The sequence below is a fragment of the Astatotilapia calliptera genome, chromosome 3 (assembly GCF_964374335.1).
Source record: "Astatotilapia calliptera chromosome 3, fAstCal68.1, whole genome shotgun sequence".
Taxonomy (NCBI): Eukaryota; Metazoa; Chordata; class Actinopteri; order Cichliformes; family Cichlidae; genus Astatotilapia; species Astatotilapia calliptera.
In genome coordinates, this window is record NC_137424.1 from 2,861,213 (window position 1) to 2,878,536 (window position 17,324).

Consider the following 17,324-nt stretch of genomic DNA (forward strand, 5'->3'; position numbering starts at 1 on the left):
TAAGCATTTACCAATCACTTGACTTGTTTGAAGTGAAGGTAGATACTAAACGTATTCATTTAGGCAAAAACAATAAAGCTGAATTTAATATTAACAATAGATAATTAGGAATGTTTTGCTCATTTTTATTTCACCTCACCAGGTTACAAAAGGAGCTTTCTCAGCCAACCCGTTCTCACTCCCGACGCGTAAAATAATGACGATTTGTCACGTCCCTTAACTTCTCATGCTGACGCCTAAGGTACCCTTCCACGTTTTTATGTGACGCTGTGGGTTGTCAATTCATTCCAATATGAACCCGCTCGCGGCGATCAGAGACGCTTCGAGCAGAGGCTCCAGCCATCCATTTACTCCAATAATAACCCCGTCACAGCGAAACATGACGCTGTGAAGCACAATCTAACTGGAGAACCGGGGACCCTCTCCGCGAATGGGTTTTTCTCCCTTATTTAATGCTTTCTTTTAATGACATCGTTAACATTTGTCAACAAAAACACGTGAAAGTATCACTGATAATTCAACAATAAAATCGCTTCATGTTGTGGCCATCACACAGTGTTTTCCAAACTGATTCACGATCTGAAAGTGCGCAGATTTAACGTACATAATCCTTCGTTAGGTTTATTATTTTCATTTCACACGTAAAACGCATTTATAGATTCATTCACCACTCCTGTTAGTTTTGGATGCGCTCGGCTCCAGCCAATCAGACCAATTTACGCAGACGCACTAATCCTGTAACTGCACACTACCCATAATCCTCAACCGCCGTCGCTATGGAAATGAAGATAACAACAGCTTGGTGCTACCCGTTATTCCTTTATTTACTCTAAAATAATAACCAGCGATAATACGAAATTAAACTGGCCCAGTGTTTAATTATGTAATTAAAAATTGCAAATTTTAGTATTTTATTTTTTACACATTGCAATATTTATCTACAGCGCGCCTTTAGCGACACGTCAACAGATCTTAAGCAAGGCGATTGGATGGTTTTTACTGCAATGAATCTTGGGAGTCGTAGTAAATGTATCTTTCAACTCACGGTCCTGCAGCGAAGTTTTCGACTGGACACGAGGCAGATCCTAGCTAAGTAAGTTGTGATAAACTGTGGGTAATTTGCATGTTCACTGAAATATTAATTTCAGTGATATTAAACTGATATTAAACTTGAAATGTTTTCACAGAGCAGTCTGTGTACCAAGAGAACTACTTCTGCAAAAGTTTATTTAATTTTTTTGTGATGTATTCTCATGTGTAAGACACTTGCTTGGCCACCCAGCTAATGTTAGTACTGCTCTATTTTAGCAATGTATCTTTTCTGTAATCAATTCAGGTTTTTTTTTTTAACCCTATTCACGTAATTAACTCAATATTAACGACTTTAATCTCGTAATTGATTTTTTTTTCTAAATATGGTGTAATACTGCCTCGTAATATAAGTAATTTCTTTGGTCATAAATTATTTTTGTAATCGTTTCACCAAAACAGACCTGAAATAATCCCTACATGTTCCATTTTCATTTGCAGAAATGACAAAGCCAAAAACCAAACCATGCCCTTCCTGTCAGGCCCCAAACACCTGCAACAGGAAGACATGCAGTGGATGCCTGGGCAGCCTGAACCTAAAGGAGGGATTGAAAAAAAAACAGGAACAGTTTAAAAACAGTAACTGGGCTGCCTCTGTTAAAAAAAACAGAAATGCGAGCAGGGTGGTTAATTCAGCCCAGTTGTCAGTAAGTTTAAATGTTCTGATCTAATAAGTGGTTGGTCTGGTAGACAATTCTTTATTAATCACAGTTGTCAATGTTTTCTTGTATATCATGAAGTAAGAAACTAACAAGACATGTATATACACATAAAATATTAATTTATAAAAGAGCATAAATAAAAAAGTTATTCACATCAGAATAATATCATCACACTAAAGACATCCAACTAGAAAAAACTTGTTAAAAACTATTTTTATTCAAGCTACTTCTGATTTTTAATTTAATCGGCTATTAACTGAGAGACAAAACATTTCAAGATGGATTTTATCATACATTTACAGGTTTGGTCACCATAAATACTTTTTAACTATCGACAACAATAAAACAACAAAGATGTGAGACTTAAAGGTTTGTTATACATCAATTTGCTTACATGAAAGACTGGCTGCATGTTTTTCTTTGTTGTTCTTGCAGGTTTCAAAACTACACGCCCTGGGCTACCAGCCAATTCTGTTTCTTGGACAGTTTGACCGTAAGGGCCGTATAGTAGGGGACGTGATAACTCAGATCGAACCAGCGGAAGGTGCTGCACGTGACATCCTCATGAAGATGAGGAAGCTTTATGAACACCTTCTGAGAAGTAAGATATGCTTTGTCCATTATCTGTAACCAGGTGTCCTTATCAGGTAGCCTATCCTAGCTGTCTTTGGGTGATACTCATGGTACACCCTAGATAAGAAGGCAGATCATCACGCGGTACATAGAGACAAACAAGATGGTGAGGATGAGGATAGTTAACAGTCACCAGCTATTCTATTCTATTCTACTCTACTCTATTCTGTTCTATTCTATTATTCAGCCAAGGTTCAGACCAGTAACCTTCTTGCTGTGAGGTGACAGCTGCCCTACATGTCCTGTTGCTAACATGAAAATAGTGTTATATCTGCCTTATTACCTCCCCATGTGTCGGTCACATCACCAAAGCTAGCCATACTGAACCTCTGGTGTTACCCACCTGAACAATTTTGTATGTGTGTGTGTGTGTGTGTATATTATGGTCTTTCACACTCATGTATATACAAATGTAATTTTAAAAATCCTCACAAAAACCAGACCTGATAATTCTCTTCGAGACTTTCTAGTATAACAAATGTTATATAATGTTGCCAATATGAACACCAAGATTCTTAAATAACTTATATACTTCTTAAGAGGTTACCTGATTACCTCCCTGAGGTAGTTAGCATCACCATTGTACAAAACTCCTAAGTCACAGTACTAGCTTGAAGTGTCAAATGTTATTCACTACAAAGTCAGGAAAGTAGTGTCATCAGAGGAAAAAGTCATTATCTATCTGGATTTATAGTCACACTCATTAATTTATTAATGTACAATGTAGAAAAGCACTACAGATGTCACACTACCCCCGAGGGCACTTGTACTGAATGATTTGGGTCAGTGAGTGTGTGAGATGACTTATTTGATGCCAATATTTACAAGTTGTAACTTTAGTAAAAACTTAACTGAAAACATGCAAATCACTACTTATTATGTGTTTATGTGTACTGTACATTTTTTCAACCCATTTTAATGAATGTTTAATATTTAAAATTTTTCAGAATTACAAGTTTCACCTCCTGCTAAAAGTTCTCCACCAGCAGCTGGACCATCCTCTGCTGACAGAGTGGATGCTGGACCAGTCCCAGACCCAGAGGCTCTAAACGAGGAATTTATTCTTCATTTAGAGCCTGTACCAACATCTTCCTCTGTCAGCCTCCTGCATCCTCCTCTTCATCTCTGCTTCCTCCTGCATCCTCCTCTTCATCTCTGCTTCCTCCTGCATCCTCCTCTTCATCTCTGCTTCCTCCTGCATCCTCCTCTTCATCTCTGCTTCCTCCTGCATCCTCCTCTTCATCTCTGCTTCCTCCTGCATCCTCCTCTTCATCTCTGCTTCCTCCTGCATCCTCCTCTTCATCTCTGCTTCCTCCTGCATCCTCCTCTCCATCTCTGCTTCCTCCTGCATCCTCCTCTCCATCTCTGCTTCCTCCTGCATCCTCCTCTTCATCTCTGCTTCCTCCTGCATCCTCCTCTCCATCTCTGCTTCCTCCTGCATCCTCCTCTCCATCTCTGCTTCCTCCTGCATCCTCCTCTTCATCTCTGCTTCCTCCTGCATCCTCCTCTCCATCTCTGCTTCCTCCTGCATCCTCCTCTTCATCTCTGCTTCCTCCTGCATCTTCTTCTCCATCTCTGCTTCCTCCTGCATCCTCCTCTCCATCTCTGCTTCCTCCTGCATCCTCCTCTTCATCTCTGCTTCCTCCTGCATCCTCCTCTTCATCTCTGCTTCCTCCTGCATCCTCCTCTCCATCTCTGCTTCCTCCTGCATCCTCCTCTCCATCTCTGCTTCCTCCTGCATCCTCCTCTTCATCTCTGCTTCCTCCTGCATCCTCCTCTTCATCTCTGCTTTCTCCTGCATCCTCCTCTCCATCTCTGCTTCCTCCTGCATCCTCCTCTCCATCTCTGCTTCCTCCTGCATCCTCCTCTCCATCTCTGCTTCCTCCTGCATCCTCCTCTTCATCTCTGCTTCCTCCTGCATCCTCCTCTTCATCTCTGCTTCCTCCTGCATCCTCCTCTCCATCTCTGCTTCCTCCTGCATCCTCCTCTTCATCTCTGCTTTCTCCTGCATCCTCCTCTTCATCTCTGCTTCCTCCTGCATCCTCCTCTTCATCTCTGCTTCCTCCTGCATCCTCCTCTCCATCTCTGCTTCCTCCTGCATCCTCCTCTCCATCTCTGCTTCCTCCTGCATCCTCCTCTTCATCTCTGCTTCCTCCTGCATCCTCCTCTTCATCTCTGCTTCCTCCTGCATCCTCCTCTTCATCTCTGCTTTCTCCTGCATCCTCCTCTCCATCTCCACATCCTGCATCTCCCTCAATTTCTACGGTGTACACCTCGGATGTCCCAAACAAAAAAAGGACAAGGAAAGGTTAGACGTTATGGTATTGTAAATGTACGAAACACATGACAGGTTCGTTAAGTTTGTTAAGATTTCTTTTTCTTAATTTTTGCATTTTTTCCAGTTTTACAGAACTCATGTAAATATTTCATTTGTTATTTTTCAGAATGCCGAAAACACCGTACACAGAAGATTTTCAAATATGAAGAGATAGTAGACAGGAGAGTTGTAAATGTAAGTAATTTAGCCTGCTGTTGTGCAGATTTGTTTGCGTCTTTGGACTTCCCGGATTTGAACTGTGCCTGACTGACTATCCATAAGCTTTTGTATTTGATGAATCTTCACTAATTCAGCCACTGAGTCAGGATTTCAGGCTTTGCTGACATGCACTCGATGCTGCCAGTACAAGCATTGTAGTGGTTCTTATGTTTTTGTAAACTAATTGTATAATATATTGAGCCATTCAATAGTACACAAATGTTTATAAGCTCCTTTTTGTATGCAACTTGCATGTCTTTCTTAATTAATTGTTTGTTTATATCATGTTTTTCAGGAAAAAGACGAAGTTAAAGTCAAGTGGAAGCCTTGCTCAACATGGTATGTAGTAACAACTTTGTTGGACGGGAACAGACATTCATATAGTTGATAAATAGTTATCAACTCAATTTGAATTCATGTATTTGGACTAAAGTAAATTGTCTTCTTCTGTGAGGAGCTTGATAGCTGTCCACCTCCAAAGTCCATTATGAGTTTTGGAGGTGGACATGGTCAACACTTTTAACCCTAGAACACTATCGCTATAAATAGTAACACGATCACTAATGCCGGGTGATTTATACCAGGTATAATATAACCAATGAAAAGTAATCAAATATATCAAAATATGACAACACATGACAAATTAGAGTGGTCTTCTTTTACTTTCAACTGTGCCATGTCTAACAAAATGAAAAATAAGACTCCTAAAACAAAATAATGACTCTGGAAAGCTGGTCTTTGGTCCACCCATTCCTGGGACATTTGAGACTTCCCTGGTGATGGCACAGGCTCCTCGACACGCAAACAGCTGCAGGAGAGAGAAATCATGTAAATGTATTTTCTCGGGTGTAAATCACCCAGCGATAGTGTTCTAGGGTTAAGAGTAGGCATAAGACTTTACTTATTTATAGAGCTTATAGTTAGGGCTGGTTCAGCTCAGCCGTTAGTTATGCTGTAATAGGACCAGACTGCTGGGGGTTAGTGTCGTCCCCCCCCTCTCTCTCTGTCTCTTTCAGGGTTATGCAGGCTCAGTATTGGTTGAAGATGCAGTCACGTCTCCTTTTACTGAAAACTCTCCCCCTCTTCCTCATCACCATCTGTAAACATACATGTCTCAGTAATGCAGTTCATGCATGTTACTAACTAAACTTCTTCCCTGGAGTTTCTGTGCTCTCTCATCCAGCAGGTTCCAATGGATCGTGGCTGCTGCTGTGGTCCTGCTTGACGTCTGCTTCATATATTAATACTCTCTGACTTGATTTGATTAATTTATATTACAATGAAGGCATATAAAGCATGACATGAATATAGAAGATATTTTATCCTAAAAAATTGTCATATGTCACAACCTAAATTGTCCTATTTTGTGTGTGGTTGTCGTTGTTGTTTGTTATGTTTTTCTCCTGACAGTGGCAAAGTGTGGGATGACACATGGGAACCTGCGCAGTTTTAGACACAGTAAACCAGGCACCACAGGTCGCAGAGATCGCACAGTTCACAGCTTGTAGTTCAGCATAAAAGTTCAAAATAAAATATTTACTATGCATTTCAACCAGTGTCAGTCTCTGTTTCACTCTCTAATTGTGGCTTAAGTACCTAACACATTCATGAATCTGATCGATCAATAATATCTTCCCTGCACTCGACATCTCATAGTTTTACTCAAATGCTGATTTTCAAAACATTCTAGAGGAAAACAGAGATAAAATAATCTGAACAGTAACAGTGATCGTGGATGATGATGGAGGCTTCAATGGATTATTCTGTTTCAATCAATAGGTTCGTATTGTTACGTCTGGTTCTTTTTGGTTAAGAAGGAAAAACAAGCTGATTCCGTATGGGTGACAAAAATAGTGATTTTATTACACACTTTGTGCACAAGTGCGGGGAAAACAGTCTCACATCAAAAATCTCCGCTGGGCGGAGGCATCTTCATCCTTTTATTAACATGATGACATCACACAATCAGAACTTACTGGAAATGATAACAGTTTGGGCCTGGTCAAAAAGTTTACCTAATATGGACATGAACTGCTAGATTTAGAGGAAAACAAGTGTGTATTACATTTGTGCCTTTTGTGAAAGTATATCTATCAGAAAACTGTCCTCAAACGACCCTCCTATGATTACTAAATGTGTATGTGAACGTGCGTGTGTTATATAAGTGCGTGCATGTGGTTCCAGGCCGGCGTACGTGCAGAACTGAGGCAGATAACATCCTAAGCCAGGGTCCAGCAGGACCACAGGCTTCTGAGTAGTTCCAGAACTGTAAAACAGCTTTAAGCAAATAACAAGAATAGTACAGAACAACCATAGACTGATTAAAGTACTGATAATCTGTGTAGATTAATATTAACATAGATGTAGTTCAAAGATTATTCTGTCAACTGATTCAAACAATGGTAAATGATTAATGATTGATACTTCTGCTTATAACTGTGATCATAAGAATACAAAATAAAATATCTCCTGGTCACATTCCTCCTCTTTGGGCTGGCTTGCCAGCCCAACTCACACCTGGATTTGTCTCCAAACCAAACAAACACGTTATTACACTCCTCAACCCTAACACCTCCGTTGTTTTCCAATTTCCCACAACCCAGCTGTTCTTTTATCTTCAGACTCGAGTTTCAGCCTGTCACGCTTCAGGCCACCTTGCCACCTCCTCTTGGAGTGAAGAAACGCCCTCGGATTCTTCATTCTTCGACTTCCGGGGTAGACCACCCTTCAGTCGTTACACAGATCTGGGGATTATTCTGCCACACTTTCAAACAAAGATCTGTGTGTTTGTTGTCCGTTGTCACCGCCGTGTCCCCCTTTTTGCCCAAAAGCCTCTCGAACCTCGTTGGTCTCTGGTATTCCTAGATTTCACCAATCCCTTCCTGGTTATCGCTGTGGTTATGGGATTCATCTTCTCAAGGAGCCCCAAGGCCATGACACTTGACCCCAGTTGCTGTGAAGGATCCCCATATCTCCGTGTCCCCGTCTGGTGTCTGTTCCCTTTTCTGCAAGAGACAGAAAACCAACACTTCTCCTGCGCTGGCTCTCCTAACCTAATGTTGTTGACTTTGTTTATTCCAATCCTATGCCATGCTTATGTGTGTAAGCGTGCATGCACGTAACCCTAAGGTTAGTTGCCATTAGTCTCAATTAATCGTTCTAGTTGTATTTTGCAATTCAGCTAAAAAGCAAACCTGTTAAAGCAAACAGCTTATTTACAACCACCTGCAAATCATAAGAGTAATAAAATACTCAGCACAACAGACAAGTATCATGTTCAGATTTCTCCAATCATTAAATCACTATTATTGCCGCAATTTGTTTTATTCACCTTTTGGGCAATGTTACTCCAAGAGAGAGAGAACCCCTAATGGCCAGTTAGTGGGCTCTAGGTTAAACTGTCCCCAAATTTGTTATTTGTTATTATTACTTGTTTTCATGTCACTTGTCTGTTTTCTACTGCACCCTTCTCACGCATTCTTAACAAAGTAAAGCAAACATTAGCAGCACATTGACCGCAGTCAGGCATCCACAGTCCATAGGTGCTATAAAAACATTTCCTGTAAAAGAATCACAGTTTTCAAGATAGGGTGTGTCTCCCCCAACACTCTCACCAGAATACAGTGTAATAGCATCACCGACTCCTAACCCATAAACACCGTTTCTTCACACATCCGCCCAGAAATCCTGTAATAGAAAAACATTAAAAACTGTACCCCTGTAGGGAAGAAAAATGTAAATAGTAACGCTACGCAGGTGTGTACACACAATTTCACATACACAGAAAGTTAAATCGTCGTGCAATCTCAGATGTCGCTGTCATCTTTCTGCTCCTGTAGAAAGAAACACATAGATTCATCCACCCTTTTGTCCTATCGAGGTGGAGGTAGTTAACCTTGAGTCATGGTCAAGTCTTGTCATCTTTTACCAGTCAGTCAGTTTGTTTTTATTTCCAGTCTTTCATCCATTCATTCCTCCATTCATCCTTTCTTTGCTGATAGTGGAACCTGTCGTCGCATTTAGTTTCCACTCTCAGCAAAATGACGTCATCTCAAAAAGAAAACAAGAATTTGAATTTGGATTACCTCGCTGAATCCTCTTTTAGAGAGGGATTCTCGTTTCTAATTGCCCCCATAAGTGTTTCCTCCAGAACCCATTTCAATGAGGAGAAACTCACTTACAACAATTTTCTCGCCGACGTGTAATGCTTGTAATTTCCGATGTGCAGATCTGCTTAAAGAAAAGATCCAGAAACAAAAATCAGTGCACTGTTCAAAATATAAAACAAAATAAAATGAAAAATAACAAAAACAAAAATGCAGACGCCCGGGTCTTAGGACTTGTCACTGAATATTCTTTCTCTTATAGGTAAAGAATAACTACCAACTCTAAAACTTGGTGGCAGGGTAAAACCTTCCCCATAGTTCAAAAACCCCAAAATAAAACAAAACAAAAGTCTCCTAGCTTCCCTCATTGAATTTCAGTCATTTCGACTCTGGCTGCAGGATCCTAGTTGCTCCTGGTAACACGTTCCCCAAAACAATACTAATTCAGTCATCTATGTATCAGTTCTCAACCCACTCAATAAAACAGAAACTTTCTCTAGTAAAAGCAAATTGTTTGTCCAAATTTATTCAAACTGGGCTCCTTCATTTTTATTTTCCATCGGAAAATAGTTCCTTATGTTTTGACTGGATTGAATCACGACAATCCTTTAGACAGGGACTTGCGACCTAATCAGATCCCCACCGGTAGCTGGATAATTTGTGCTGTTATTCACTGTTGCAGGCCTGCTTAGAACAAAAATGAGAAAAAGAGAGCTGATTATTAGCTCCTGAAAACTCAAAAACAAAACAAAATCACCTGACAGGTTTTCTTTGAGTGCACTGTTACAAAAATCATGGGCCCCCTTTCGGACATGTCCGTGTTTCCTAAAACTCCCTCTATTTAAAACAAAAACAACAGCCACCCAAACCTAACTGACAGAATCAGTCAGTCATCACCACATAATTCCACCTCCTCAATACACCGAAAATCTAAATAAAACCACCCAATTTGCACTTTATGCACTTTAACATGCCTAAATTCAACATACTCAAATGTTTTTTATTAACCATTCACACTGAATATTCCTCCTATCAGTAAAAATACCCACCTAAACCTAAACAGAGTCAAATCAACACCTCAACCTTTATTTTATTCCTAAACCTATATGTTTTGTGTTCGTGAAACAAAATTGAACCATTTCCATATTAAGTAATTTGAGCTCTTGAAATGTTTTAGTGCTCTTAACTCTGCCAGTTTATCTTAACACTTATTCAATGACTTTTATTCAACTGCTACTTGGTCACTCAAATTTTACCTGCTCAAATTGCCTAGAGTTCAACAAAGTCTAGATCCCAGTTATCATGCAACTTGAACGGGTGTACGATGATTTACTTACAGTAATTTAGAATCATCACTCAACCTAACTCTACTACTAGCACTGCGTGACTTTTCTCACACTGGAAACCAGAATTTAGTACAGAACTTTAATACCTCAGGCAATCGTGTTCAAGGGCTGCCCCCCCCTTTCTCTTCTTCTTTGTCCGTGTGTTCCTCCTTTATTAAATCTCCATCACAATGATGTGGCGCTTTAAAATAAGACTCACACTGTTAATTCATCGTTTTCACTCTGCACCACTGCTCAGGCTGTTTCTTTTCTTTTTAGTGTACAATAAACAATTAGGTCGAGGCCTTAAGCCCCAGATATCTCGCACAGGCATCGTTTTCATAACCAAACCGCTCCGAACTCTGCTCCCCAGACCACACAAATGCCCTCCGGGCTTATTATTATAGCAAATTCTATCTTTGACTTTGTTGTGTGCAGCATTGAGCCTTTGTCAGTAAAGCATTCTTCATTGCAGCAGCTTGGAGCATTATGTGTCACTTCTTAGTGAATTAAATCAACATTTTGAGTTTGGTGCATGGGTGTGTATCAGTTTTCACTCCCTCAACGAGTGCATAAGTGTTCATGTGTGTGTTTCTCTTCATTCTAAGTTGGCGCATGCAGAAATTTGTGTGTTGGTGTATGTTTGTGTTCATCACCTTCCTGTTCTGTAGTTTAGGTAAACCAATGGCCTGAAGCCTGCCCTGGGGTCCTGTCCTCCTCTTTGGGTCTGTTTGCATCCGTTGTTGCAGCTGTCGGCATCTTCTCCATGTAACTTGACCCTTTCGCTTCTGTAACTCTTTCAGGGTTTGCTCCCGCTGTTGGAGCTTTGCGTCATGTCTCACGACCTCCTGCTCCAGCAAGCTTCCACTTGATTTCCAGTCCTGTATGTGAAACTCCAAGTCTGACTGATGAGTTCAACTAGCAACCAGCTCCTCCGAAGCCGTGCTCAGTTTCTTACTGAGGGCAAAAACCTCAGAGTCTTTTCCTTCCACGTCAGATCGGAGTCTGTTTATGTTGTCTTTACTTTGCTCCACGGCCTTCTGCAGCTCTGCTGTTCGGCTCTTCTCAGAGGTCAGCATTCTTTTGCTCACCCTCCCTTTTCCTCCAGGCTTAATGCGCGTCTCGTCACAGCTCTGTCAGCTGACGCTTTAGCATTCTCTTTCTGCAGCACTGTTGACATCCTCAAGTTGTTGTTGTGAGTCCAGCTATTGTGGCCTTCAGGGGTCAAAGAGTCAAAGATGGTCGCGGAGAGGGCAACGATGGTAGAGGGGAGGGTAGGAGTCCAGGTCAGCTTTGGCTTTCAGAAAAAACAAAAACAAAACAAAACAGGCGAACAGGAAAATGATGTTGTGTTGGCTGTGTTGTGTTGGCTGTGTTATCCAGAGAGGGGAGAAACAACGGGGTCTCCTCTCCCCCTTTTTTGTTTTTTTTCTCACCATATAATCAACTTATAACCCACTAAGCTGACAGGACAACACAGGTACACGTTAAAATTCTTAAAATCATGTTTAAAACACAGAAATTGTAATTTTCCGTCAGTTAGTAATCACTTGCATCAATCAATCAGCAGAAAACATGTCACAATTTGATTCTTTTACCACTAGATTTGTTGTGCCTTCCTGGTTGGTCAGACCAGTGTTTTCTTTTTTTTTTTTTATAGTTAAACTGTTGTCCTGCAACCCAGAGAGTTTATTCGTCAGTAGTGGATAAACTATATCATTTAAAAACACGTGTATGTTAAGTGTTGCTACTTTAACCTTGCTTGTACGTGCACATGTATGTAAGCTGTTTCTTCATTGCATGTGTGGGTGCGTCTGTATATAGAATAGAATAGAATAGAATAGAATTCCACTTTATTGTCATTGCACATGCACAGGTACGGGGCAACGAAATGCAGTGTATGGGTTAATTTAACTTCTTCTCAAATGAGGCATTTCTCTAACACGCACATGTGTCTGTTCCTCACACTTCTCATACCTTTATCTGGTTGTGTGTGGTTTTATTTGTTTCAGTCATTTACCAGGAACATCTTTTCCTTTTCTCCAGAGTTTAACACTGGTGAGATTCAGGGACACAGCACCCAGAGCAGTTCAGCGAGGAAAAACCTGCCTAAAACTACATTCTCTCTTTTTTGTTTTTCCGGGAGGGGTGGGGACAACTCTGGTGTCCAGCCGTGAATTTTAGCCACAGCTTGGCCTGTCTTCTGCTGCCGTACTCAGGTTTCCAGATTAAGAAAAAACCACCTGTATGAAGACACTAAACATACATTTAGTATTTGTATAAACAGAACTGCCTAAATTATTGAACTCTTGAGGAGGGTTGATTTCAGAATCAGAATCAAAATCAGAAACTTTATTGTCATTGTCATGAGACCAACGAAATTAAGAATGGTCCCCGATCATTACATCATCCCTAGCCATATCAAAATATAAACAAAACAATAAAATTCAATAAATAAAATAGATAGAATACTTAACATACTAAGTATTCCCACAGTCATGCTTCAGACCGTGCATAGATTAACACCAGAGTGGCATGGTGGACATTTTTGTAGTATTCAGATGTGTTATTGCAGTTGGATAACAGCTGTGTTTGATTCTATTAGTCCTTGCTCTGATTGCCCTGTACCGTCTGCCTTAGGGCAACAGTTCGAACAGGGAGTGGCCAGGATGTAAGGTGTCTTTCATGATGTTTTGGGCCTTTTTAAAACAGTGGGCGTTGTTTGACTCTTTACTAACTTTAAACCCCACCATAACAATTTCTCACTCACACACTTCTATGTATCCATTTAAACATGCGAAGCCAGCAAAAATTCACACTCATACCCCTACAGCAAAGCTTTAACATAACCACAATCCAACTCCTCCCTTAAACGGGAGAAATCACCCTGGATCAACCAACTCTCTATAAAACGTCAAACAAAAATAAACCACAAACATTTCTACACTTCTATGTCTTCCACGCAGCACAATAGGCAGAAAAACACCGATTACTCACAGTCTATTGAATTTATACTTAACTTCACAACATCACAACAAAAGAAAAACCTGCTCTTTTCACAACTCTCCCAGCTAAAGTCGCCAACTCCAAAACCACAGAATTAAAACCATATAGTCAAAACTCTTACCCAGAGCCTCTGAAATAATAAAAAATCACCAAACACTCGGTTACTCTTTTCACTCGCTCCTTCTCACTCTCTTTTTCCTCATTCTCCTCTATACAGCATACACGCTCGCTCCCGCGGACCCGCTCGGCCCCGCCCTTTTTCTCTCACAGAGACAGAGAGAGAGAGCCTTTTCCTTTTTTATTTTTTACTTCGGTCTATCTACACCGAGTTTACCTCATCTCTTTCCTTCTATGGGCATGCACACTTCCTGTCTCACACACACACAGCCTCTCTCTCAGAGAGAGCAGAAAAGAGTTTTTCCTTTTTTCACTCAAAACACTGCAACCACAGGACAACTTAACAGACAGTTTTATACAAGTAATTTACACTTTATATAGACTCACACATAATTTATATTGTATTTACACACGGGCCCGCATAGACGTCTTATACCAGAAGACGTTACACCTAAGTTTTTGACTAATTTAAAAGCATCTAAGCCCAGGGCCCCGCCTTGCTGATCAATTACACGCTTCGGGAACGCCCTCCCGAGAGCGCTCGAATTCCTAAGAAAACACCATATGCCAGAACAACTTTATCTCACTTCTCTATTTCTCTGCTGGTGTTGCTAAAATTTTCGAACAATTTAAAAGCGTCTTTCAGCCCAGAGCCCCGCTCTTGCTCACCAATTACCGTTTCAAGGACGCCGCCTTGAAAACGGCCTCATTACTAAGTTCTAGTTAATTTATAGCCGCGTCCCGCAGCTGGCAGGAAGTTCCACGTCCGACGCTGGCATCAGTCACCTACGCCTTCAGCTATACTTAAAACTCACAAGGCAGCCACGTTAAAGGACAACGGTCGGTCCCCGACCTGTCGATCAAAAATGCAGTAAAAGACAGTCAACCATTGATTGTCTAGCCTGTTAACCTAGGGTCCCAAGTCCTCGGCGGAAGGCCAACTCCGGGCTAAAAACTACTCACGCGTCCGCGGGTAGTGGTCAGTGCCACCTGCTGAACAAACTGCATCCTAGAAGACCCCGTCTTCCGTTCTAAAAGTAAATTTAATTAATTTATAAGCCTCACGGGAGCCCTCGGCCCCGTCTAATTATCTGAAGCCCGAGACCCCGTCTCTCAACTCAATTAAACCGAAAAACCCTACACTAACGAGGTGGCCGCTGGCATCCGACCACCTACAACCGTTTATACCTTTTAAAACGTGTTTTTTAACCTTGTACCGTATTCTCTTCACCTTAAACCTTAGTATTTTAACCTTAAACCTTAGTTTTTTAACCTCAGATAACCTCTTAAAATTCGCTTCCACACAGAGCATCAATAACTTTATCAATCAAACTTTAAACTTTAAACTTTAAACGCCAATTACAAAAATCACTATGGACAAACACCAGGAACCCATACTGAGTGAATATTATTTTAATTAAATTTAGTTTTAACTTCCAATATAGCGCCTTTGGATGAAAATCAACAGGTGGCACTCACCTTTCTTATTATGTCGCCTGGCGTCACTCAGATAGGCTCTGCTGGCGTTCGCCCCTGTCACCCACGGAACAGCTGCACACTGCTCCTCTACACCACCCAAGGGTTTCGGCACCAAGTTGTTACGTCTGGTTCTTTTTGGTTAAGAAGGAAAAACAAGCTGATTCCGTATGGGTGACAAAAATAGTGATTTTATTACACACTTTGTGCACAAGTGCGGGGAAAACAGTCTCACATCAAAAATCTCCGCTGGGCGGAGGCATCTTCATCCTTTTATTAACATGATGACATCACACAATCAGAACTTACTGGAAATGATAACAGTTTGGGCCTGGTCAAAAAGTTTACCTAATATGGACATGAACTGCTAGATTTAGAGGAAAACAAGTGTGTATTACATTTGTGCCTTTTGTGAAAGTATATCTATCAGAAAACTGTCCTCAAACGACCCTCCTATGATTACTAAATGTGTATGTGAACGTGCGTGTGTTATATAAGTGCGTGCATGTGGTTCCAGGCCGGCGTACGTGCAGAACTGAGGCAGATAACATCCTAAGCCAGGGTCCAGCAGGACCACAGGCTTCTGAGTAGTTCCAGAACTGTAAAACAGCTTTAAGCAAATAACAAGAATAGTACAGAACAACCATAGACTGATTAAAGTACTGATAATCTGTGTAGATTAATATTAACATAGATGTAGTTCAAAGATTATTCTGTCAACTGATTCAAACAATGGTAAATGATTAATGATTGATACTTCTGCTTATAACTGTGATCATAAGAATACAAAATAAAATATCTCCTGGTCACAGTATCTTTGACAATAATTTGATAAGTTTAACAGGTTGGTTTAGGCCTGGCAAAAAAGCAAATATTCACAAACTTTTGTTTTTGAAGAATGTCTATCTTTTTTGGGATGAAGCTATCTGGCAAAACAAGACAACCCTTTTAACCTCATCTTTATGTCTATCATGTGGCTATGATACTGGATTTTGGTTTGATGCATATGCAGGTTACAGCTGGGGGATGGCAGTATGTTGTGGATTGATTTGGCATGTTCAACCACTGTTACACCAAACTCTCTCACTTATAACATGATAAAGGCCTCTTACTCAGTGTCATGGATTTTCTATACTTTTGTGGACACAGGGCCAAAGTCTGAGGCAATAAGTCAGATCAAAGAAGGCAATGATTCTAAAATGGGAGTTTACTTATGTCATTATATATATCCAGGAATATGTGCCAGAGGACAGTTGTCATGAAATCAATATTAAATCAAAGTATTCCTTAATGACCACAGCTGACACGAGTTCTCCAAAGCTGCCTGCTGTCTCAGGATCTGTCTCCAAAAAGAACCAGGGAGCGCTAACATGTTATGTTCTAAACTGATGAAGAAAATGCACATTAAACATAGTATAAACTTACTGAGTGAAGTAATGTCAAGAGGATTCCTTTAGCTCCTATTGGGTTGGTTCCTTGATCAATGCAATACAGAATCATTAATCTGGTTTTATGTAATGTCCTCAAAACATGTCAAAATGAGGCTCACTAGTCTGTGTGGCCTCCACATGCCTGTATGACCTCCCTACAACACCTGGGCAGATGCTCTCCTGATGGATCTCCTCCCAGACTCCAGGACTAAAGCATCTGCCCACTCCTGGACATTTTGTGGTGCAGTTGGTGGATGGAGCGAGACATGATGTCCCAGATGTCCTCAATTGGATTCAGGTCTGGGGAATGGGCGGGCCAGTCCACAGCATCAATGCCTTCGTCTTGCAGGAACTGCTGACACACTCCAGCCACATGAGGTCTAGGATTGTCTTGCATTAGGAGGAACCCGGGGCCAACCGCACCAGCATATGGTCTCACAAGGGGTCTGAGGATCTCATCACAGTACCTAATGGCAGTCAGGCTACCTCTGCCGAACACATGGAGGGCTGTGCAGCTCCCCAAAGAAATGCCACCACACACCAAAACTGACCCACTGCCAAACTCATGCTGGAGGATGTTGCAGGAAGCAGAAGGTTCTCCACGGCGTCTCCAGACTGTCACAAGTGCTCAGTGTGAACCTGCTTTCATCTGTGAGGAGCACAGGGCTCCAGTGGCAAAGTTGCCAATCTTTGTGTTGTCTGGCAAATGCCAAAAGAGAGTGATATTATACCCCTTTCGTCAAACTGACAGGTCATTAATTATTCATGAGCTCCGGAAGTCCGGAAGTAATTACTTCCGGAGCTCCGGAAGTAATTAAATTATTCATAGTTAATCGTAGTGATCGATGTAGCGGTTCCGAATGACAGCAATATCAGGAAGAAGGAACACGAGAAACTGGAGAAATACCAAGGGCTCAGAGAAGAGCTCGAGAGGATGTGGAGGG

The 17,324-nt window shown here is 41.1% G+C and overlaps 3 protein-coding genes across 3 annotated transcripts in view; 1 reads left to right on the forward strand and 2 right to left on the reverse strand.

The window, feature by feature from the left end:
• LOC113016285 (phospholipase D1-like) overlaps positions 1–17,324 on the reverse strand; it is a 386,460-nt gene that overhangs the window by 45,420 nt on the left and 323,716 nt on the right. The gene's annotated exons all lie outside the window — the stretch shown is intronic.
• LOC145423790 (uncharacterized) overlaps positions 1–17,324 on the forward strand; it is a 44,688-nt gene that overhangs the window by 3,602 nt on the left and 23,762 nt on the right. The gene's annotated exons all lie outside the window — the stretch shown is intronic.
• Positions 2,573–16,512, reverse strand: LOC145423813 (uncharacterized). The gene is made up of 2 exons (XM_080296697.1): positions 16,376–16,512; positions 2,573–4,657 (listed from the first exon to the last, which is right to left on the reverse strand). The coding sequence occupies exon 2, from the start codon at positions 4,630–4,632 to the stop codon at positions 3,454–3,456; it is 1,179 nt and encodes a 392-aa protein (XP_080152823.1). The 5' UTR covers positions 4,633–4,657; positions 16,376–16,512; the 3' UTR covers positions 2,573–3,453.

Coding starts and splice junctions, on each gene's coding strand:
- LOC145423813 (XM_080296697.1), bottom strand. CDS start 4,632: ATGCAGGATGTGGAGATGGAGAGGAGGATGCAGGAGAAAGCAGAGATG.